Source organism: Phalacrocorax aristotelis, chromosome 22 (genome assembly GCF_949628215.1).
Source record: "Phalacrocorax aristotelis chromosome 22, bGulAri2.1, whole genome shotgun sequence".
NCBI lineage: Eukaryota > Metazoa > Chordata > Aves > Suliformes > Phalacrocoracidae > Phalacrocorax > Phalacrocorax aristotelis.
Genome location: NC_134297.1, coordinates 1,675,439 through 1,699,956, shown reverse-complemented (window position 1 = coordinate 1,699,956; position 24,518 = coordinate 1,675,439). Strand labels below are relative to the sequence as shown.

General features: G+C 43.5%; 1 protein-coding gene across 5 annotated transcripts in view; it reads left to right on the top strand.

The window, feature by feature from the left end:
- The window catches only part of NCAM1 (neural cell adhesion molecule 1), a 152,045-nt gene extending 134,627 nt beyond the window's left edge, over nucleotides 1–17,418 (top strand). For 2 of the 5 annotated variants that reach the window (XM_075116497.1, XM_075116496.1), the window contains 4 exons: nucleotides 10,286–10,493; nucleotides 10,905–11,021; nucleotides 12,861–13,643; nucleotides 16,436–17,418. In XM_075116497.1, coding sequence (XP_074972598.1) covers nucleotides 10,286–10,493; nucleotides 10,905–11,021; nucleotides 12,861–13,643; nucleotides 16,436–16,556 — 1,229 coding nt within the window. In that variant the 3' untranslated portion in view covers nucleotides 16,557–17,418. Of the gene's footprint in view, nucleotides 1–1,509; nucleotides 2,153–10,285; nucleotides 10,494–10,904; nucleotides 11,022–12,860; nucleotides 13,644–16,435 lie in introns of those variants that run through there. The other 3 variants (XM_075116499.1, XM_075116498.1, XM_075116500.1) reach the window with 2 other exon arrangements.
- The last annotated feature ends 7,100 nt before the right edge of the window (nucleotides 17,419–24,518 follow it).

The following is a 24,518-nucleotide window of genomic DNA, read 5'->3' as shown; positions in this document are numbered from 1 at the left end:
TGCACTTAGAAATGTCAGAAGCACTTTGAAGAGCAGTTGTTTCAGAGTGCAAATTTGTTTTGGGATTGACCCAACAGATGGATGCAGTTGGTTCTCAGAAAGAATGTGCTCAGGGGCAAGGAGAGTGCTGTGCAGTAAAATGCTATGCTGCATTTGTGACTCGGTTTCTGTAGTTTTTTGTTTTGTTTTGCTGTGGTTTGTTTTGGGTTTTTTTTCATTTTATAGAGAACTTTGATTTCTGTTAGGCCTTCCACAGTGTTTCCAGACCCTTTGGTTCCCTGAGCTGATCTAGTAATATAGGGGAAAATATAGGGGAAAACCCACAGAGACCAGTGAGACCACCCTGCTGACGGAGCCAGAGTACGTTGACATTAGTCAATCTTAGCACAGAACATATTTCTAGAGGGCAGGCTAGATTTTTCTGACATGCAGTCCACAGGCCTCTGTTGAGATGAAGGCACATATGCCAAATTGCAGTAGGGAAGAGGCTCTGTGTATTACTTTACTTCAGTATCTCTTGTCATTTTTATGGTGTTTAGCTTTGACTTCTCCTGTGTAGCTCATTTCGAAATCAAAATGTAAAAGCCAGTGCCTCTAACATGACATTGCTCTGCTTGACAGTAATAGCTAGGAATTTCCTGCAGACAAAATACGTATTTATTATGTAGAGTCCTTTGTTACCATCATCTGTACAGTATCCTTAAAGTGGTTAGAAGGGTAAGGGTATTATTTTCAGTAGTAATTGCATTAGAGTAGTTTACAAGCAGCTAGAAGGCTAAATGGAATAGGTAGTCCTTTATTCTTGAGAACACCTTGCTTCTCCAGAGTTTTAGTCACCTGGATCTATTATCGAAGTCCTTGGTACAACAGGCTTTGGGGGAAGGACTTGGACAGGCAGGTGGATTGTCTGCTAGACAAAGGCATTTGGGGTTTGTTGGTGTGCTGGTGTTTGGGGGTTTTTTTGTGGGTTTTTTTTTGTTTTTTTTTGGTTTTGTTTGTTTGTTTTTTTCAATATGTAAAAGGCAGTGTTGTCCTTTCAAATACCAGATAACCATTTTCTTGTGTTTCTCACTGAGCCTTCTATTCCATCATTTTTAATCTCATTTGCTTGTGAACCCCTTAAACCCTGACTTGGACCCTGCTCTGTGGCTTTGGGCATTGCTGAGCTTCTGAACCGGCCCTTTTGTCGGTGCGAATGTGCTAATGCTCTTTTTTAACCTTTAGCCATTTTAATTTATGAAATTAAATAAACCTTTGATTCTTATGTTTTCTATATTTATGACCTAATTTTTTTTATCTATTTTTCTCTCTTTCTCTCTTTCTTTCTTTTTCTTCCTTGTCCTTTCTTCCCTGCCCTCTCCCTTCTTCCCCTTACTCCTTTCCTATGTCTGTCGTCATACATGTCACCTTGGATCTCACGGGGAAACATCCACGCTTGCCACATGCACCAAATTTGTTTTTAAACAACCATATTTTCCCCTCCTGGGAACCATTGTCTGGCACCTGCAGCGACCTTGGGAAGTCCATCAACGTCGTCCTCCTTTGTTTCATTGCTTCTTTCTGCAGTGATTCTGCTTTTGCTCTGTTAGACACTTAAAATAAAATAAAGCAATATTTGCTTGAAAAGGCCTGGGTCCCACCAAGGTGTGAAAGCAGATAACTTTGCTTCAGAGGATCATGTCAGTTCAGAGAGAAAAAAAAATAGAACACTAAAAAAAAAAAGGTTCAATTTGAAAGAGTCAGTATTTTGTAACAAAGAAAAAAGGTTTAAGCCAAGTTTTTTCTCTTTAACATTTTTTTTGTTACTTGTAATGAATTTCTCCTTTTTAATGGATGTAAAAGATTTTTGTTGTTGTTTGCTTGCTGTTTTTCATCAGAAGGTACAATATTGAAAGCCTTTTAAGATACTGCTTTTTACTGATTTCTCTGCACATCTGGTGCTGATCACCACTGTATTGTGTAAAAGGTTTCTAAAACCCCATCCACAAATCTAAACCCACAGACTATAAAAAGAGAAAGAAGATTTGTCAAAGATAATCCTACTGGTTGCCCAAATGTCTCTGTAGGCTTTTGCATGGGGATGCAAATTTATGGCCTTTAGAATGTTTTCCTGATGTGGTGGTCTGACTATAAATATCTTGTGGGAATTACACTGAAGAGATTTCTTTCTTTCTTTCTTTATGTGATTGAATCCTTGTGAATTCATTGGCCCCTTGTGTGCAGTCAACTATCTCATGACCCATTGTGGATCTGGGGCATAATACAGCCCATGAGCATACAAATTTGCAATGGATGCTTGTCTAACATTTTCTGGTTTTCCACTACTGTATTATCAACTTCACTGAGATATACCTTTTCTTGCCATTTTAACAGAAAAGATCAGCTTGGATCAAGTTACCTGACCACCTAAATTATTATTATTACTGATCCTTAATAATAACCACGGTTAACTGCGCATGTTAACACTACCAGACAGGATTACTCCATGGTGTAAATTGGTGCAATATAATGCATCTTTGTCCAAGTTCTGTGTATTGCATTCAGTTGAAAAATTTCAGTTGACTTTTTTCCATGTTCTTACTTAAAGAAAAAAATAAACCCACAAAAAAACCCAACCCGACAACAGCAAAAAACCCTGTGCCCCTCATGAATTGTCTTTGTGATAGGAAATCCATCCTGCTCTGATGCTCTTCTAAAAATGGGTGCCTCTCTCTTTCTCTGCGAGTGGGCCTGAGGTTGCTGAGGATGAAATTGTTGACACAGTTGTTGAACTGTCTGTATAGAATGTCTCAAATCCTATCAGTTGTCTGGATTAATCTTTCTAACACAATTCTAATATGGACAAACAAAAAACCCTGCCATCAGTCTTGTCTGTCTGTGTTTTATGCTTTGCACAGAGTCTGTGCTGTGTTTATTCAGTTCTTGTTCATTACGACTTGTGAACTGCTTTTCTATCTAAATAATAATGAAAACTTTGTGCAGGTGTTGAACACAAAAGCATATGGATTTTATTTTTTAAAAACCCTCATCTCCAGGGTGTAACCAGGTAGCATACAGAAAACTTGTTAGGTCTTCTGAGTTTACACCTTAGTGTTATTAAAGTACAGCAAGAGTAACTGTAACACTAAAAAGTTGTGTGACCTTCTATAGCTGAATTTAAGTTCATCTGTAGATCTGATATCCGCTTGTGTTGTGGGTTTCCCCTTATCCACAGACGGAGGTTACTAGCTGAGGTTGAGATATATCTCGCTCAACTCATAGGTTATTGAAATGATCTTGCCTAAACTATAACTTTACAGTGTTGTGTGGAGAGAGAACAGCACCTCTGGAGACCATTTTTGCTGTTCAAGGGGAGGTGTGCCTTAAGGCTGTGGGGATGGCATTATGTGCTGAGAACCGCCCCTCTGTGGTGACTAGGCAAAGTCCGGACAAGTAGATGAGAGGTTGTTTACATGACTGAAGTTACTTGAAATGAGTGCCATACTCAACAGCAAACAGGAATCCAGTCAACATGGAATATATACAAAAAGAGCTTCTGTCCCTTTGTGTGTAAAAATAAGGAGCATAACTGATATTTTTACCACCAGTTTATGCAGATTTGTAACGGGTCAGATACTAGATATATATTGGATCCTTGAGGTCTGATAGTCAGTGCTGGACAAGGTCCCAGGCCTTATTCTTGATGTAAACAAAATAAATAAATAAATTTGCAGAAAAGCCAGCTCAGGATGAGACACAGATTCAGATCAGGAACCAGAAGTTATTCAAGCACTCAAATTTTCAGCATGCACACGCAACCTTGCAAGCACACGTTCTATGGGAACAAGTCATAACTACAGGAAGGCTGGAACCTCAGCCCTCAGGAAAGATGTTTCCATGTGTGTGTGATGAACTACAGAGCCTTGTAGGATCTCATGTGGCCCATGGGATTCCAGCAGCTCTACCTATAGTTTGTTGTTAAGTCTCCACATATTTTTTGAAGATCTTTGTCTAAGCATGACTTTGGCTGCCTTCATTTTACAGAAAGGCCTTGTCTGATAACTTTCTGCTCCACCAGGATCAGTTGCAATTGTTCACACCTTATAGTTTCTGCCTAGGTAAAAAGAACTTTTTGAAGCTCTCCTGGCTCTTGAAGCTGGTTGAGTGGAATGGGCAGCCAGTGGCACTGAGGTGTGTGCATTGCAGTAGTGCAGAAGGGCAGCTGTGCAGAGGTCAGGCTGCAGATCAGCTGTTCAGATCTACAGTCTGGTTTACTCCTGAAAAGAGGATCTTCGTGTGACTCACTATTGGCTTATAGTTTTTACTTTTTGTACACTCATATTCCCCTTTTTGTCCTTGGAAAGGGAGTCAGTCATAGGAAAATAACAGCTTGAGGCCAGGAGCAGACAACTGAAGCCACACAGTGTTGATGACAATCTAAAAGGAGTTCAGTAGTAGTTTGGGGAAATATCCATTGCCCTCTTCTCTTGGAAGGAACGCTCCACAGACTGCTGTCTATTTCAGCTACCTTGTAGCGACGTTGAAAGCAAGCATAAATTGTCAAGCCTAAATCTGTGTGGAAACAGAAGCTCTTGTCACTTGGAATAGAAGGTTGCTTGCATGTTGCTTTTCTCCACTATAAATTGTACAGAGTGTCTAAGAGAATGAGGTCTGTGAAATGTGGCACCCCTTGTTCGAAGGATACTTTTAAGTGCTTGCACATTAAAGCTGTTAGCATTCATTGAGAACACATAGCTTTTCTCCAGGGTCTTGTTTTAAGGTTTGGGTGGTGTTTTTTTCCTGATGCATGAAATGAATTTTTGTTTGTTTTAGTTGTTCTTCTCTCTTCTGCCAAATATTGTAAGACATTTGAAATGCCTGGAATCATATCTGCTTGTCTCCATCCCTTTTTCGTCTCTTTGTCTGCCTGTGCCTGAACATTCTCTGTACACTGTAGCTGAGACCCCCCTAGGAAGAAACGTCTGAGTGGTTCTGCTCTCTCTGACAGGGCAGATGTCTGTACAGAGTTGCAGAAAGTAAAACTGATGGGTCATTTTATTATAGACTCTAAAATAAGGGTGATTAGAAGGACCAGTCTTGCAGGAAGCTCATTTTCCATTGAAAAAATAATTTGTAACTAACAAATTCTTCACTACTTCAGAATTAAGGACTCAAGAAATTTTTTAACGTTTTGTGTTTCCTTGTTTAATCTGTGGAAGTATTATTCCTCTTAGTCCTGAGAATAGCGAAAGGGAGTCAATGGAAAGCTGCTCCTCAGGTTGAACCTGCCCTGGATCAGGTCAAAACTGCCCACTGTCTATTTACATGGTAGCACTTAGAGGTGATACACAGGTACTCTCCTACACGCAGTGTTAGCAGCTGATCTGAACAACCTAACTGTTTATACACGTCTTCTGTACACCACATTGTTTTAGGCCCAGCAAACTCCTTAGGGGTATTAAGCATCTAAATATTAGTTGGATTAAATACAACATAAATTTAGCTACAGAATGGAGTGAATAGTTCTTCAGGTATTTGTGGACCAATTTAATTTAATCAAATGTGCCAGTCTGTGAAACTGAATAATATACTACATGCTTCCTCTGTTTTATAGCAACAGCGAAATTCCTTTACAAAATATACAGAAAAAAGAAAAGCAGCACCAACAGCCTTCAAGTTCATGGGGTCTTAAGGTTTCTTATATTTTTCTCCCTTTCTGCTAGTCTGAAAGATTTGGAATATCAATTCATGTCACGAATTAGAATTGTTAAAACCAGAACTAGTGGAAGGGATTTGAAAGTTACTGAAAACTGCGGGGCTTTCTTACTAGCCTTGGGGTGGGGGGGCAAAATGCAGGCTATTACCTTGGGCCAGTTTCACTGTCTGAAACATAAAATCTGACAATAGCACAAAAACAAGGGCATTGCTCTGCAGATTTGCCCGTATTCTCCCCATCTCCATACTCTTCTTCCTTGGCAGCCTTTCCTGTCGTAGCTGCTCGTGCTCCCTGGGACAGAGGGGCAGAGCAGGAAAGGTAACGGTTTGGTAGGAGGGGAGACCTGGACCTATTCAGGAGCTCTCCTTTGGGTGTTTAGAGAGAAAAGGGTTATTTTAAGGCTATCATAGCAGAAATTAGATCTTTGGGAACAGTAGTGCTGGTGGTTTTTATAACCCTATTCAGTGAATTACAAAATTTCAGGGCCAGTCAGTCTACTACCAGGTGACAGCAGTTCTTGTGGACTGCTGTCCTGCAGCACCTCATGTTGAAGTTTGACTGACGGCACAGTCACTTAGCGTAACTTGAGGACTCTCTGTGATTTTTGTGGATCAGCTGCAGATGATTTTCTGTGACTGCAGGGCCACAGCAGTCCTGGTTAGAACTGCATCTTCATGCCAGTTAAACCAAATGGACTTCTGAGGAAACGCCGAATTATTTTCTAGTTATATAGGAGCGCTCCTAGTATAAATAGTTTATGCCCATGCTTCCTAAGCATAAAAGATAGGATACTGAGACAGAGTGGAAGGATAGCGCAGCACATCTTTGCTATGAACTGTTGGTTATATTGGCTTCAGCAAATGCCTGGCAGTGGTAGTGACTGAAGCTTTACAGTTTCAGGGTTGTTTGGGGTCACACAGAAAGTCAGTGGCAGAACAGACAATTGATGCTAGGTGTAAACATCTTTATCTGTTGCGTTAGTCATAAAATCATCTTCTCTGTTACATCTTATCTTTTCTAACCTTTAATGTGAGAAAAGCCTTGCAGGTAGGTTATCTGATAATGTGCCTGTGATTTGGGCAAGTTTCATAAAACCTGGGATGCCTGCAAGTTTTCAGATTTTTCTGTCTGTGAACATTTAGATTTTTGTTCCTGTTATGTTTCTAAGTGTTTTCAGTGCCTCACAAGAAGCTAATGGAAGCTACATAAAAGCAAAACTTAGGCTATAGATCAAATTAAGGAGCCATCACTGGGCCTTTGAATGGAAGTCTGGTACTTTCTCCATTGTACTCATTGCAATTAGCAAGGTCAGGCATTTTGTGGGGCGTGGTTCTTGCTGGGATTGTTTTTGCAGAGCAGAGTGTCTGCTGTCCCAGTGGATCCTAGCGCTTGCCGGGGCTATCAGAGAACTAATACTCTGCTTCCCAAGCACTAGTCACAGAAATGCCCAGACATGCACACACAATCGTATGAGAACTGCCATTGTTATATTAAGTGGATTAGCAAATATTGCTTGGACCAGGAACCATATTTTTTCTTCCATTTTTGCTTTCTGTTACTAATCCTAAATAAAAGGAGGTAAGTATTCAGTCAGGCTTTTCTGCAGTAGTTCTAAATAATCTGCATAAAATCTCTGTTTAGAAAGTAAAGCAGATTTCTATTCAACCAAATTTGGTGGAGAAAGATACAACATTCTGCTCTCATTTGGGGATTTCTGTTAAAATTTCATACCTTTCTATCCTAAGCTCATCCACCTTCTGTTTCTAGCTTTTGAATCTTGTATCTTTGCTCAAATAAAATGCCTTTATGGTATGTCCTATTCTGCTGCATATAGGGTTACAATGACCTAATTCATCCCTGCACATTTCTTTTTTCAAGTTACACTGACTGAGTTTCCCAAGTAATTTTTTTTTTAATTCTTCAACCACGATTGTGATACTTCCCTGAATCGTCTTCATCCTCAGCATCTTTTCTGCACAGCTTTCCCACATTAGTCATACCGATGCCAAAGACAGAGGTATTTGTTCATTTCTAGCTCCTTGCATCCCGATTTATGTGTGTGCCTTGGTATTGCCAGAAGCAAAATGGTAGCAGGCTGGCCCCGGATCCTGTGGGAATGCCTGAACCTTTTGATCTCCAATGGCGCAGCGAACTGACTCCTGCACAGGGAAGAAATTAGTTCGTTCCTTACTATTCATGTAAAGCAGCTTGCCCAAGTTCACGGCTAAACACCAAGGCGCTTGAGAACAGCCACTGCTGCAATGCTTGCTGAGGACCAAGAAGCTTTGGCTGTGCCCCAGAGGCAGAGGCTGTGATTGTCCTAACAGGTTTGCAGTTTTTGCAGTTGTTCTTGCAGTTCACGTGGGTCATGTGCAGTGGGTCAGAGACAAGGCATGGCCAATGTATAAGGCTATTGATGTGGTTTATGCCACACAGAATTCCTGACCTTAAGGGGCTTCTACCTGATAGTGAGAGGTCTTGTAAAAGCTGGTGGGGAGAGGAAGCAAAGAGTAGGACTCTTGTTTGAATGGAATTTTCCAGAAGATGTCTTCTAGCACATGGGAAAATTCCCTCTGCCTTATGACGAAATATTTTGTCTCACTCCAGCTCTGGTGACTCAGATAAGGTATGTTTTGGAGGTACAACAAGGAGCTGTTATCCTGTAATCCTGTCTGTGAGGCCGTTCTTAGTACACCTTTACTAGCCTGCCAAGGAGCTCATTCCCAGAAAGATGATATATATGAGAAGAAAAGTTTGACACGTCTTTAGTTTTTTCTCCAAGAGCTAGTGTCAACAGGAACATGTTAATTATTGAATAATCCATGCAAGAATCCTGAATACTTTAGAAGAGGGAAAATACATGACCTCCTCACTCCCTGCATGCATCAGAGGATGATTAATTCATTTAATTAGGCAGCTTGCTGCAAGGTGCTGGCAAGGGTCTGGTCTGTGGCACAAATGTTCTGCTGAGCATTTAATGGATTTGCAGTACAAGTGTCAGAGTCGGGTGCCTCAGAGTGACTTTGACTGTATCTAAAATGCAGAAAAAAACTTTCCTGTTGGCATCCGGATTCCTTAGCACATATTAGGGTTACAAAATGAAACAACAGTTATCTGCCTCATGCTAAGGATGTTCTGTCTCCTATTTTTAAGTAATAAAATGTGTGGCAGAGGGTATGTCTCTCTGTCTGTGAGCCCTGGAAATGCTCTTTCCACCTGTCAAAGTCAACATAGATTGGGCTGAGGGGAGACAGATACTTTGCTGGGCTTTTCTGCAAAGAAAAGATTCTTAAGTGTTTGAGGGTTGCAACATCCAGCAGTAAAAAAAAAAAAAGTAGTAGAAATTAATAGAATTGCATATTAACTAAAAGAAAAAAACCAGAATACTACTATGGACAACGACAAATGTGCTTCTTTTATTCACTTGTCTAAGTAAACACAAGTAGGCAGCTCTGTCAGATGTACACGGTTCCGTAGTGAGAGGCAGATTACATGACAGTTGTGACAAGCAAGCTGGTTTTGAGTGCTTTGGTCCACCTAAATAGGTGCTGAACTGTATGAGCCAATGACCAAATGATCTGCCTGCAGATCAGCAGCTTGGGAAGAATTATTCTGAATAAAACAAGGGGAACAAAAAGTAGTTTGTGTTCAGGCTGTGATAGTAAGAGGCTGGGAGGTTGCAACTGGCAACATACAAGGCCGTGCCTGTTGGATTTGTGATGATCAAAGGCTTTGACAGGATTAACTGCTGTGTTTATCCACTCCCTGTTTCTAAGAAAGTACTCAGCATTTTACAAGCAGGTAGAAAGTTAAAGGCACTTCCCCTGAAGTTAGTGCTACACAGGCAACCCCATGCATTTTCTAGGCCTCCAACACCACCTGCTGTCCTTTTGTCTACTGGAAAAGGCAAGGTATTTTTTTCTGCTCTATAGCTGGGGAAACTTGGTGGAGATTGGGTTGGTAGAGCAGGCAGCTGCTGTGACCAGGACATGGTCAACAGAGTGACAGTCTGCTTATCTTTGCCATCTGCTTCCTCAGACAGCTATTTGGATTGTTGGCTGTATCTAAGCCAAAACACTTTTAGAGCATTCACTGATTACCTTAGCTCTCAGATCAACGCTGAAGCCCCACAACTATTACCCAGTATTCTGTGTCCCACCAGGGCAAGTCATACTACACAGCCTAGGCTTCACTTACACTTGTCCTTATGCTAAGCTGGCAATGCCAAAGTCACTCTGGACCCTACACACAGCCTTTACCTTGAGGAAGTGGTGGAGGGACACAGGAGCCCTTCAGAGTTCCAGCTGTTATATGCTACAGTAAAAGAGATTTCTGTAGACTGCTTTCCAGGCCTTAGCCCAATAGAGATAGGAAAAGCCCCATTAGATCCAAGTGAATCTGTCTTTTCAGGTAGATTGTCCTGCACATCTTTAAGATAAAGTACTGATTATAACACAAGGCTGGTAGAGGGAGGGTGTACTTTCTGTAAGTTTCCAATGCTTGCTCCGTACCCAGATTTGAGCTGTAACTAGTCCCAACTCACCTTTTAACTACAATGCCTTCTTTTTCTTCTCTTTTTGGTCTCTAAAGCCAGCACTAGCCCTACATCAGGCCTTGGGACTGCTGCCATCGTAGGCATTCTCATTGTTATCTTTGTGCTGCTCCTGGTGGCTGTGGATGTCACCTGCTACTTCCTGAACAAGTGTGGCCTGCTGATGTGTATTGCTGTCAATTTATGCGGCAAATCTGGTCCAGGAGCCAAGGGCAAAGACATGGAAGAGGGCAAAGCCGCCTTCTCGTGAGTACTGCCATCACTTATACTGCTCCTTCTGTTGATCAATGTGTCCCTTCAGCAACTCCAGAAGACACACTGTTTAGGGAGTTCTGGGTTCCCCATCTCAGGTGGGAGGGTGCTGAAAAGATCTGGGGCCATGCTGGTTCTGCTTTATATTTCCAGGAAGGGGTTCCTTCAGCTGTTCCTCTGTTTTTGTTGTACTCTGTTAGTAGCCATCAAATGGCTGGCCCAAATGCTGGACAGCATGGTGGTCTTCTGTGCATAGATAATAACTGGAAGGGGGACTGACAAGAAGTAATCTGCTGTTTAGGGCAGTCTGTTTCTGTCATTAGTTATCAACATTTGCTGCATGTGTTTTCAGGAGGATACCTAGTGTGAACGGGAACCAATCTTCATGCAATTCCCTTGTTACAGGAAAGATGAGTCCAAGGAGCCTATTGTGGAGGTGCGGACTGAAGAGGAGCGGACCCCCAACCACGATGGGGGAAAACACACAGAGCCCAATGAGACCACCCCGCTGACGGAGCCAGAGTACGTTGACGTTAGTCAATCTTAGCACAGGGTCAATACATTGCCCTCAGTTGCCTTAATCTCTGATCTCTCATGCCCATGATTTAGGGCAAGAAGAGAGGAAGAAAGGTAAAATTTCTACTACACTTGTGATATGCCAGTGAGGAGATGCTTCCTCTCTCCCCCCAAGATTCAGTGACTCCTATTTCCAGCACTGTAAGGGGAGTAAAGCAGTGTTTCTTGAAAGGCCTGTCTGTGCCAGTCCTGTCCAGTGTGTAGATCAGGTAGCTGTGTAGATCAGGTATGTAGATCAGGTAGCTGTCCTAGCAAAGGATCCAGAGCAAAAGCAGCTGCAGCTAGCACTGACTCCTGCTTGAGCTCTGCCCTACCAACGCTGGATGAGTGCTTGTATACCCCATGGCGAAAGCCGTCCTCTCTACTGATAGCAGCAGAGTGGCTATACTCTGAGGGAGGCATGGCAAGTCTGATGATTCTGTGAGAGGGCTGAAAGCTGCCTGTGAGCTTTGGTTATATTGGAGAACATGTCTGGGGCCTGAGTCTGTGAATCCATGTTAGCTGGGGTGGGCAAGGTTTAAGTGTTGCTCACTGTCTTCATTAAGCTCTTTCCTAAACTGCTGCAGTTCTAGTGTCCTCTGAATATTTCTCCGTAGCTTCTGGAGTAGTAAGGGGAGGAATTTACTGTAGGAAGCTGCTGAAATGCTTGCTAATATTTAGGTCAGGTTTGGGATTGGTGACACAAGTTAAGTTCCTTTCCTTCAGCAGTCCTCGCAGCCGTGAGGTGGTCAGGCTCTTCTACCTGCATACTGGTCGTCTCCTTTGATTAGGTTAGCAGCAGGGCCACAGGTAAAATGGCTCTGCTGGAAGTCTCCATGAGGTGAGAGGAGAAAGAAGGCTATGTCCACAAGCAGCACTGAAATGCGGACTTGCAGCACTGAGGAATAGCTAGAATTTCTATTGTCCTGATTTTCTTGGCTAGTGTTACCAGCATTTTAACTCAATTATCCTTTTCTGTGAAGGTTTTATCTTGGTTAATAAGCCTGAGATGGTGTTCTCAGGTACACTGGCTTCTCACGGAACAAACCATTCGTTTTTCTAGCCTTGCATCCCTGTACTTAAGGCAACCGGTGCTACGTCATGGTTTCAAAAGCATAGTTGTATTGTCACACACAGTCCTAAAGCAAACCTTATTCCAGCTAATGCAACAGGCTGGAATCTGGTCAAAGGGGCAGAGAACATCACATCAAAGCTGCATGTATGTACCTATGTACTGCATTACATGTGTGTGTGAGAAAAAGAACTATATTCTGTGTTGTTGGATGAGGGTCTTAGATTTGCAGGCAAAAGGACAGGGCCAAGATGAAAGACTGGATTCAGGGGTCCTATACTGGGACCTTGTTGCATGGTAACAGCTGGCACAGGGCTGCAAGCTCAGGGAATTGGTAGAAAGCTTCCTTATGAGGTTAGGTGGAAGAGGCTGAAAGTTAGGCTAAAAGAGAAGAGTCTGCCAGCTGACAGGGTTACATTCGGCTAAGGCTTGAATGAAAATCTACATAAGCAGGACATTCTTGAAGGACGTGTCCTCTTTGCTCTTGTTCTCTTCCTAGTTATTCTTCAGTCATCCCAGCCAGCCCTTGCTACCTTTGCACATTTGACCTCTGAAAGGTTTCTGCTCCTCTGAGTACCTCTCCATGTTGTGTGTGTGTGTGTTGTAACCACGTGTCATGCTGCTGCTGCGCCACCCACCTCCCTTCTCGCTCTTATGCTCTGCTCCCCTTTACCCTGCTGTCGTTTACAGGCTTCATTGTCTCTATTTCTCTTCTACTCCTGTCCTCTTCACAGGCACCCTGCCGATACTGCAGCTACTGTTGAGGACATGCTGCCTTCTGTAACTACGGGCACCACTAACTCTGACACTGTCACTGAAACTTTTGCCACTGCTCAGAACAGCCCCACCAGTGAGACCACTACGCTGACCTCCAGTATTGCCCTGCCAGCCACAGCCATTCCTGACTCAAACTCCATGTCGCCTGGCCAGGCTACTCCAGCCAAAGGGGCAGCCACCTCAGTCTCTTCACCACCACCCTCCTCCACCCCCAAGGTGGCGCCCCTTGTTGATCTCAGCGATACCCCAAGCTCTGCTCCAGCTACTAATAATTTGTCTTCAAGTGTCTTGTCCAACCAAGGTGCAGTGCTCAGCCCCAGCACTGTGGCTAACGTGGCCGAAACATCCAAAGCGGTAGCTGGTAACAAGCCAGCTGCCCCAAGCCCTGCAAACCTCACTAGCCCTCCAGCTCCATCAGAGCCCAAGGAGGAGGTCTCAAGCACCAAGAGCCCTGAAAAGGAAGCTGTGCAGCCCAGTACAGTGAAGAGCCCAACAGAGACAACCAAGAACCCAAGTAATCTGAAGAGCGAGGCTGCTTCAGGCAGCACCACAAACCCCTCACAGAATGAGGACTTTAAAATGGACGAAGGGACCTTCAAGACACCAGACATTGATCTTGCAAAGGATGTTTTTGCAGCTCTTGGCACTACTACTCCTGCCAGGGTGACTAGCGGGCAAGCTCATGAGCTTGCTTCTTCCACTGCAGACAGCTCTGTACCTGCTGCACCTGCAAAGACCGAGTATGGCTGCCTTTAATCTTCTGTTGGTTGTGTTCTGTGTCTCTTGTGCACTGGTGCTTGTGCTGTGTTCTTGTTGGGTGTTCTTTTAACTAATCTCATTGTTTCCTTAGCAAGCTAAATCACTTGTGAACCAACTAGACAGGGCTTGGCTTTAAAGGTCTAGGAGGAAAGCAGGAATCAGCTGTGCCAAGGAAGCAGAGAAAAGACAAACCTAGGAGTTTATCATAAACGTGTTATTCTTCAGACTTTTATGCAGCTTTGTCAGTTGTAGGTTATTCTCTTATGAAAGAGATTAGAAACAGTTCAGTTTGATGCAAAGGCAGGGCTGTCCTCAGAGGTGCAGAGTTCGTGCAGTTCAGTGAGGAGAGCCACACAAATTCAGTTTCCTAACAGGTCAGTGGAGCCCTTCAGAACTTATTTCAGTGTAAGGCAGGGCAGAAACTAGTGCCGCGTGAAACTGTAAAACCTCTGGATTTGTCCCTAAGCTGGCGAAAGGATAAGGCAACATGAGTCCCGCCTGGGAGACGGGGAGCGGTGGCAGCACAGTAGGGTCAGGATAACTTGGCAGTGTGTTGTCCTCGTATATTAGAGATGAGTCTCCATCTACGGTACCAGGCCTCCTCATTACCTAGCTGATTTGTTCAGAGAGCATCAGCATGCTCCTAGCAGGACACCGCTAGGGGGATGATTTTGAGCCTTATGCCATCTGGACAGGATCCATTTTCCTCGGCTGAGATGAGTCTGCATCTTGCATTTGGCAGGAGCCACTGTAACTAGAGAGTGAAAACAGCCTGAAGTCCTCACCTGGGTAGCTGGGGGGAGGGTCCCCAGCTGTTGTGCAGGTGTTGGACAAGAACACTCTTACTGTGTTGGTTTGGATGGCAGTTGCTGACAGAGCCATGAACACAGAAGCCTGGAAAATGCTGATTGAAAACAGATAAGTCACCCGTGAAGGGAGAAGTACCTCAGGTCCTTGTTCATTCTGGCTTCCTGTTTGGACACCAGGTTTTGATATAGGCAAAGTGAAATAGGAAGAGTATCTTGTCTTTCCTGCCTGAGCAGGAGCTTTGTCCTGAGAATGAGTCCTGAAAAGGCAGCTCAGATTTGTCATGGGAGCAGCTCCCAAAACCGTAAGACAGAGTTCACGCTGCATCTTTAGATTTTGCAAAGGAAGTTGTATTGAGGATACTGGGCTCCGCACTGTCAGCTAGATTGCTGCCAAGAACCTAACTAGCTGTTCGACAGGTGGTTTTACAGCTCTCTCAGATAAATCTAGGCTATGCTATAGCAACCACACTGGAGACGTGCCCTAAGTCACAGCTTTGGTTAGAACTTGTTCTATCCTCGCATCTGCAGGAAAATTACATCATTCTGGAAGCCTTGTATTTAACCCAAAATAAAGCATTGGCCTTGATTATTGGCCTTGACGCTGTGATTTCAACGTGTATTAGCACTCGCAGAAAAGCAGTCAGTCAGACACTACAGAACCAAGAACCAGGCTCTTTGCTAGGTCTGAGTGAAGAACCATGCTGGTTTTCTGTATTACTCAGGTGCCTTTACATCTTATGGCTCTGTCCTCCTACTGCCCTGCTGTGCTCCTCTCTTCCCCGAACTTAGACGTTCCTGCCATGTGACTGTTGCACAGCACTGCCCCTTGTGCCACAGCTGTGGAGCATGTGGCCCTTCCTGGAAAGCCTGAGTGACACAGCAGGTGCACTAGGGTTGGAGGGACCAGGCAGCCTTGGTGGGTGCAGCTGAGCTGCTCCCAAGCAAAGAAATCCATGTTTACTTCAGTTCACTGCACCTAAAGCCGCTGTCCTGTCATGCTGGGTGCTACAGAACAGAGAATAGATCTGGTACTGGGCTGAAAGGAAACGGTTAGTCCATAGGAAGGAAACATTTCAACTGAATTAATGCAACTTGGTCTGTGTCATGTAAATGAATTCTTGGTATCGTAGAATGCAGAGCTGTTATTTCTGCCAATCCAGCCACCTTCTACCAGTGCTGCTTACCTGCTTCCATTGGGGCAAATCAGTATTGTGACCATAGGCTTAGATTCATCTCACCTGCTTGTCAGAGTGAGTTAAGATTGCAGTCATCTCAGACTAACTTTGTGGCTCATGGGCTGGAACGGGCGCTTCCTCAGGAAAGCTACCAGGTATGCCTTGTGTGGCACTTTGCATGACTACAAAGAGAGCATTGGACAAACAGGCTTCTTCTGATTCTTCAGTTAAGTGCCAAAAGACAGGCTGATGAACCTGAGCTTTAGCCCGTGAAGATGTTGACCTCCTTTACTCTTGTGAAAAGGTGTTTGAGAAAATTCACTTCTGTGTTCCTTCCCGCAACATACTGGGAAATTCTGGGACTGACTTCCTGTAGGGAAAAAAGATTTTCTGCTAAAATGGCCGTCTGTTTTAGTAGGACATTTGGGTGACATAAATGAGTGATGGTAAAGTCAAATTCCTTTGCAACCGTGTGAGTTTTCCCTTTCGCTCCTTTTTTTCACACCACAACACGCCTTGTGCCTCTGCTGCAGCCCCAGACCTCATCCTGCTAGTATGTTATCTCAGGGCAGGAAGAAAATAAAAAAAACCATTCTACTAGAACTAAATAAAACCAGGGCAGGGGGTGAGTTCAGTTTTACTCATTGCTGCATCTGGAAATGCTCATTTTGCTTTAGCAAGGTGATATATTTGCTTGTTTCCAGAAACATATTCTTATCACTAATTCAGCAATAGAGAGCCTATATTTCTCTGTCTCTAAACTGTGCCATTTTGGTGATTCTTCTTCAGGAAAATCCCAGTAGAAGACAAACCTGAAGTGCAAGCAACGGAAACTAAGACACCTCCAGCAGAAGTCAAGATGGTCCCCAATGAAGCCACACAAACAAATGAAAATGAGAGCAAAGCATGATCAGCAAAAGATGAAAACACATGACAGAACAACTTCACCCAAGCATTTAAAACACAAAACACAACATACATCTCATTCCTCTAGTGTCTGTTGCCTTTTTTAAAAAAAACAAACAAAACAGAAAATGCATAAATGGGGGGAGGGAGGGAATCTCTCTTTTTCTTTTATTTTCTTCTCCTTTTTTTTCCTTTTTTTTTTTTTTCAAGATTTCTAGAAAGGTTCTATTTGTTGTGCACTTGCTTTTTAAAAGTACTACATTTTAAAAACAGGGTTAAACCCATAACCAAATCAGGGCTTAGCTGACCCTGTGTATATTCAAATAAGTAAAATTCCAAGTACCATTTGCAACATGGTTGGGAAGCTCAAAATCAACTAGTCCTAGACAAAAGAAAAAAAAAAGAAAAAAAAAAAAAAAAAGACCCTGTTCTTTCCTCGTTAGTATAGCAGATACTTAATGAACAAAGTCCACAATTTATTTTTATACTTTTCAGTCGAGTTTGAAATATGTAAAGCCTCATAAATAAGTTATAATTTCTGTTCACCTTGTATTTGTTCAGTATGCAAAGTGTCTTGAGCTCTTTGTGACTGAATTCTGTTCTCCACATTAGACATTTATTTGGGTTTTATTATTATCTTTTTTTAGGAAGAATGCCAAAATAGCAGCTTCGGGGATATATTTCAATTTGCAGTATTCAGACTCTACATTTCTTTAAATTTAATGTTAATTTTTGCCAACTTTTGTTCTTTCCAGTGTTTACAATTGACAAATATTTTTTTTACCTTTTGTTGTGTTTAAATATGTACTTGTAAAGTAGCTGCCTTTGTAGCTGCCGCCTTTTTTTGTTTTTTTAAGTAAATACAGTCTATACATACTAGGTTAGCAGCATGCTTGCTTTGCAAAGGGAGACATTTTAAAACATGGATGTTTACAGTAGCTGTTTCCCCTTTATCTTTTCTTAATTATTGTTATTATTATTATTATTATTATTTCTTACTGGAGTAAGAAGAAAAGTAATGTTGGGTTTTGGTTTGGGTTTTTTTGGGTGGGTGGGGGTATTCAAACCACCTGTTACGAATCAAGGTCGTTATCCAGCAATCCACATAAACATGTGCTTAATGTGGAATGAGAGATTTGCTGGTGAGAGTCCTTCTATACTTAAATTTAGTAAGAGTGTAAGTCCCTTGCTGGACCTGGGCCTGACTGCATAAGAGAAATATCATCTCTGCTTTTTTAGGACATTCTCCCCTTTCCTTCATGGAACCCTCCCGGAGCTTTGAGAAGCGGAAGGGAGCTTTTACAGTTAGGGCTGGTCTGGTGTCATCTCAGATGTTTGACTGTGTCAATTCCTCCTTAGTATGTCAGTAAAAGCCATTTCTTTTGACCCTAGAAATCGGATTTAAAGGCAAAGACCTTCTGCACAAGGGTGCTTGGCAGCATCCGAGACCCCTCCTGCAAAGCCAGCTCTATCAGCAGTTGGACTAGATGATTGTTGTAGGTCCCTTCCAACTGACCTTTTCTACTCTGTCACATCATGTGTATTGAGTCATCTGTGTATGCTCTGCAGAACCAAAACCATGAAATCAAGAGCAAGTTCTTGGAAATCAGTGCCAAGACTCCCACTGTCTTGGTGTTGTGTCTTTAACAGGTGGAAAAGGGGGCTAGATGTAGTACCTGTATCATCATTATGGAGCTGGGAGTTTATCTTTGGGAGTCATGAAGTAACACTGAGATTTCGGGGTGAAAAGAAGGGAGGCTTGAGCAGAAGGAAGGCATAGGAGAAGACCAGCCCATTGTATAGAGATGTTCCTTCTGTTGGGGTTTGGGGTTTCTCTTTTTTTTTTCTCCTTTGGTTTTCTTTTTTATTCTACTTTAGATCTGCAAGCTTGTGCACTGTGGGTGCGTGACTATTTTAGTGTGAAATGTGTTTTTTGTCATAGTATTGAAATAATAAAAGCTTCAACATAGTTTGGATGTGGAAGGTGTAGCGATAGTTCAGATTTGAAAAAATATATTCAGGAAAAAAAAAGAAAAAGAGAACAACTCTTAAAAGGAACAGAAGCCTTTAAATGAAAAATCAAACCAAGCTGACTATGGCATCCGTTCTGTTGTGCTAAGGTGATGAACAGAAGGATGATTGGGGGTGGGTAGACTGCGGCTTGGCTCAGGTAAATCGAGCCACTTCTATCGGTGTATTCTTCTAAGTATGCAGTCTTTTACAGTGGCATCACATAATGTCAAACTGTGAAAAATAATAGTCTTGTCATTTCCTAAGTGTGGGGGTTTTTGCATTTTTTTCCTTAGCTCCTGGGATGCAAATGGAGGATGACTGAATATGCAGGCGTAGACACTCATGCAATACCCATCCTGAGCGGGATATCAGGGCAGGATGGATCCTCATTTTAAAGCCTGTGTCAAATTCAGCCCTTACAGGACCCATCACAGCAGTGTTGGCATAATTATGGGGAAGTTTGGCCCACGGTCCCTAGGATTTTTTTTTTTTTTCTAAGGAATCAATTCGTAAAATGCAGCACAAAAAGCTACCGTGGTCTGTCTGTGGATGAGGGGAGTCCTTGGGGTAGCAGACTAGTGGACAGGCAGTGTGTGCCTCCGTTCCTGTGGATGACCACAATGATTTGTTCCTCATTTCTGCAAAGTGTTTTGACTGCTTTTGTTGTGTGTATGTTATACCTCCTAAGTTATAACCCGCTGAGATCTGAGCAGCTGATAGGGACCAGATGCTGTACAATGCTGATGACCAGAAACGTGTCCAGTGATGCTGGTCAGCACCTGTTGGGTGAAAATTGTGGTAACTATCACCTGGATTGGCATTTCTGTCATGAAAGGTAACCAACTCAAAGCCCAGTCCGACACCCAGCTCCATCAGTAGAAAGTACCCTGCTGACTGCAGTGGGTTTGTGTTGAGATGGATGGAGTGAGCGCCATTCCGAGGCAGAAGTGAACCCTGTAATTGCCTGAACACTGGGAGTGTCCACCCAGCTCCTTTTTAATGCCCTCGTGACATCTCCCAGTACTTGCAGTTTAATTCTGGAGCATGGTTTTATACTCACCCTCAATGGAGAATAATTTGTTTTAATTTAGAAGTACCCCATTTCCAAGATAGCTTAGGCTTCATTGGTTTATTTAGACGTTTGAGGAGGGACCAACCTGATGCCGTTTACGCTGTATATGTTTATATATGTATCCATGCCATACATATATATCTATATGGCAATGCAGACTGATCAGCTTCTAGTTGTGGAGTGATTACATTTCATGCTGCACCATACGTAAAGATGGTAAGATAATAGTGCATCCAGTTGTTCAGCTTTTAGAGTGGAGTTTTATTTTCACACTTTTCTATGGAGCCTTCAAACCCCAGATCTTCACACTAGGCTGTTTTGATAGTTGTTCTCAGACCGTCCATTGACATCCTTACCCAGCATTCCCTACTTTTGGGGGCCTTCTATCTTGTTAAAAAAAGAAAAAAACAAAAAATCTTTTTACCAAGTGAAGCATCGATTCCACCTTTATTCCCATTCTCACTGGTGTAAATACTGATACTAACTGAGGATTTTGACTTTGCATTCTGTCAGAATACTGTGTTCAAATAAAAATTAAAAAAAAAAAAAAAGCTCCTGCGTATAGTCTGCCCTTCTTTAGATGCTTTGCTAGGTCCTGTGTACAGACATGGATTCCCAGGGCTGTATTTGCATGTGAGCTTCATGCAGAGTGAGCAGTCCCACTGTGGCATGCCCACAGCATGAGTTAAGCATCTGAGACTCTGAGATGTAGACAAGCAGGAAATGCAACTGTCTGCACAGTGACGTCAGTGAAGCAGTCATGCTGCAGAGTTCAAGCTGGTACCTGTGAAGAGTGGCAGGGGGCTGCTGTCGTGCCTTTCCAAACTTCAGATGCACAGAAAGAACAGCCCCCAGCACGTAATGCTGCTGATGGGCTCCTCCGAAGTGCTGAGTGTCACAAAGAGGACTACCTTTAAAGTTTGTTTCTCTGTCCCACTGTAGATAACTTTCTTGAGATAACTAACAAAAAACTGCAGTTCCATGTCCACCATGAATCAAGAATGGCTGGATGTCCCGTGAAAAGGCGCTCCTCCGTTCACTGGCTATAAAAGGGGTGTGTGTGCATGTGAGTGTCGGCTTTAAAAGGTGTCCTTAACCCATCCTGAAACGGGTGACTGAACTTGATTAATGCAGAATGAATCTAATTAATTTTAGTTCTGTCTGAAGCATTGATCTCCTGGGACGCTGAGGGAGAAACGAGAGCTCTGATATGTATCAATACTTGGGTGCCAGAATTGTTCACAGAAAAAGAAGAAAGTAAACGTCTTGAGCTAAAGTACTTGTTATCCCAAGAGAACACCATTCTTTCTGCTTCCTCTCCAGTGCTTTGCCCTTTATTCTTGACTGCTGTTTAGACTGTGGTTTACAGTAAGACTACTTCAGCAAAGCTGCTGTGATTGGCCCCATGTGTCTGGTCCTGCTGCTTTAGAAAAGGCTGTCCCAGGAAATATGCACAGGAAACAATTCATCTTTGTGGTCGCTGCTTTCATCAGGTGTCTGTCACTGCAGAATTCCTTTTGAATCCCAGTTTGATATTCATGCTTTCAGCTGCTTATAGCTGTCATTTTTCTTTCATGGCAATTCCTGATCTCCCTCTCCTGACTCTCACACAGTTTGCAGTTTTCCCAGCCTGCTTTGTTCATGAAAACAGTTCCTCCTCATTCCAGTTGGTGGCATACAGAGGGCAAAATGGTTCTGTATTCAGATACTGATTTCTGCTTTGTTATACTGCATGTTTGCAACACCACATTTTTTATGAGAACCCACCCTGAACAATGGAAAGTGGGCAGCTATGGTACAATGTCAGTCCTCGACTAATGCACATGTGCTATTCCATTGTACAGCTTGCTTCTGCAGGAAAGTTGGAAAGTCAAGAGATGCTCTGGAAGTAGCTTATTTTCTGTGTTTTTTCTTTCTCTTTTTCCTAAAATTTTGTCCAAAACCTGCCAAAATTCCAAACTCTATTTAATTTTTCTACTGTGGGGTTGCAGGGGAGTGTTTGTTAACTTTTTCTTGAGAATATCTCCACAAATTCAGGCTGAAAAAGAGCTTTTTTTCTTCTCACTACCTAACCATCTGACAAAAAAAATGTCAACTACTTTCAAGTGAGGAAACTTTAATTGATAGAAGTCACTGATGCTGTTTCAAGAGAAGTCTCTGAGGTTGCCTTTTTCTGTGTTCCTGGCTTTAGCAGCTGCCTCCCTGAATCACACCAATGTCACATCTGCATAATGCCTGGTGGATGGACTCTGCTCCCTGGTGTTTGGCTTGCTTCCTGCTGTAGCATCTTAATGAACCATGAGGAGCTCAGGTAGTCTTTCCTCTTCTCTCAGCCATTAATAGAGGGGCCTGGAGCACTTGTCCTAATTTACTGTTGCTGCAGAGCGCACACCCGCGTGTGAAGAGTAATGAGTTTTGTTTCCCTGGAGTTGGGGCTGTGCTCAATGACAAACAGAACTGAAAAATTCTTTACTAGATCTTTGTATTTCTTCAGCTATTCATCAATTTTCAGTCCAACCTTTATTGGTAGTTTTAACTTGCCTCTCCTGTTGAGGCCGTGGCACAGAAGTGTCAGTGTCAGCTTGGCTGAGTACGTCTCCTTTTACCACAGGCGGGGCTGGAGGGTAAGTCTAAGGGGGGGGACGGGGAGGGGATGGGACACGGGACACGATGCTTAAAGGAGGTGGCTGGACATCTGCTGCAAACAGTTTCTTCTTTCTGTCCTCTCTTCTAACCATGCGAGTTAGTTGGCTTGTCATGAGACATAAATACATGAATATACATGCACGTGCTTTCAGGGCATCATTTTAAGTGCTTCTGTACTGAGCTGTATGGAAATATTTAGAGACCTGGACACCGTTTCAGTAAAGGTGGCTCTTCTCTCTGCACGTTAGCCGATTAAGCTCTCTACTGTTTGTTGCAAACTTGCAGGAAAATGCTGCGCTCGGCACTGCCTTCCCGAGCTCCAGGCAGGGAGCATGCACCACAGCCATGCTTTCTGTAAGTGAGAGATGTGCGGTGGAGGTGAGATGAGAACTTCATTTCATTTGCTGTAATGAAATCTCTGCCTGGCTGCTAAATTAATTCCAACTCTTTATTTTCCACAGCTTCATTATTAACTTCATCCTGCCCACAGAGGCTCAGGTCCTGCAGGCTTCTCTTCATGCTCCTCTGACTCGTTGGTGCAGCTGATAGTCACCTCACTCCGCTGGGACCACTGGCACATCAGAGGCCCTACAGCAGCATAGCACCATGTCTGCTGGCTACCCTGTAAGTTACTTCATAGGAGTGTGTAAACAGCGTTAGGAGGGAGCAACAGCTTTCCATGCATCACTAGCAAATTACGCTCTTTCTTCTGTAGCCCTCCTGCAGAGCCTGATGAACAGGAGAAATAAACAATGGATCTGATGGCAAAATGAAACGCAGCCTCTTGTATGGAGGAAGCAGAGGAAGCTGAATGGAGGGGAAGTAGTAAAGACCATTTTGATGAAGGTGAATGGGAGTAAAGGCAGGATCTGCCTATAGAGATGCTGCATCTCTATAGGCAGGAGAACGGCTTTGCTTTCCAGGCCACTGAGCCAGTGGGGTATCCCAGAGGCAAGAGAGGCAAGTGCAAAGCTGATGTGCCGAGAGTGCATAGGAGGCTGAACTGCAGCAGCCAGTCCACCTGATGCGAGGGTGGAGACTGCAGGAATAGCACTTGCTCTATTTTCCACACACCTGGAGGGAGTTTATCTGTGCAGGTTCACAGCTGTTAGAGAGAACCTTTCTGATTGCCCCTCTCTTGTCTCCATCAGCCTCTTGTGGTGCCGTTGTGGGAGAGGCAGGAAGCGAGTCAGTCTCTCTCCATCAGTGCATAGGGCTGGATGCTGCTGCTTGCATGCAGCACCTATGGGATAAGAGAGAGGGGGAAGCAAGAAAGACTGCCCCACTTCCTCTTGCTGCAAATCTGCAACTCCAAACCAGTCTTTTAATGAACCGACAAGCTGAGCTCTTCGTACTGTGTGGTTTACTTATAAGAGTTTTTTATCCTCTTAGACCGTAAGTGTGGCTTTATTCCCCAGATTTTCTAAGATTACAAATAAAAACTAGACCGCTGAGCATCCCAGTCACATAGCTATTGCCTCGTGGGTATTTTTAATTGGGCACCACAGACACTAGGTTTTAAACAGATTCATTAGAGGAGAAAAACCCACCTTTGGGGTGGAGGCTTACATAAGCAAGAGCAGAGCTGACTTGCAGTAAGAGGAGAGAAGGGAGCTATTCTGTTTTGGTGCATGAGGGAAGGGGAAAGGGATCTTCTGGCAGTTCCTGCAGCAAAGGGACTGGAAAGGACAGGAGATCCTCACTGCCTGTGGAGTCAGGCAGCTCCATGCCTTGTTGGCACACATGGCCCAGGAGAGCATTTCTTCTCCCAGGCAGTGTGGTGGGATATTGAAGAGTAGGCAGATGAATGTAGCTGCAGTTTGTAACTTCACAGTGAGATTTCTAATTTCACACCCAGCAGAGACTATAGTGGTCTGTCCTTCTTGATATCCCACACCTTAGGCAACGCTGCTGCTTTCAGGAGACTTGTCATGTCACCGCTCTCTCTGTTTCTCGCCTTCCTCTCCCGAGGCGCCTGGGTTAGAATGTGTCTGGAATTAAAATATCCTGGCAGTGCAGCTCTGACTCCCTTTGGTGGCTGACAGCTTCCATTAACTGCCACCTCCAATCTTCTGGCTCTGAAAACATGGCCCTAAAGCGTCTCTTGAGAGTGGTGACAAGGACCCAGCTGGCCGTTGGAGCCATGTATGTGCGTGTGCATGTCCTGATGGGGACATGCTCTGTGTGAAGTGCTACTGTGAGGGGAAGCTGGATGCAGATACTGCTCTGGACCAC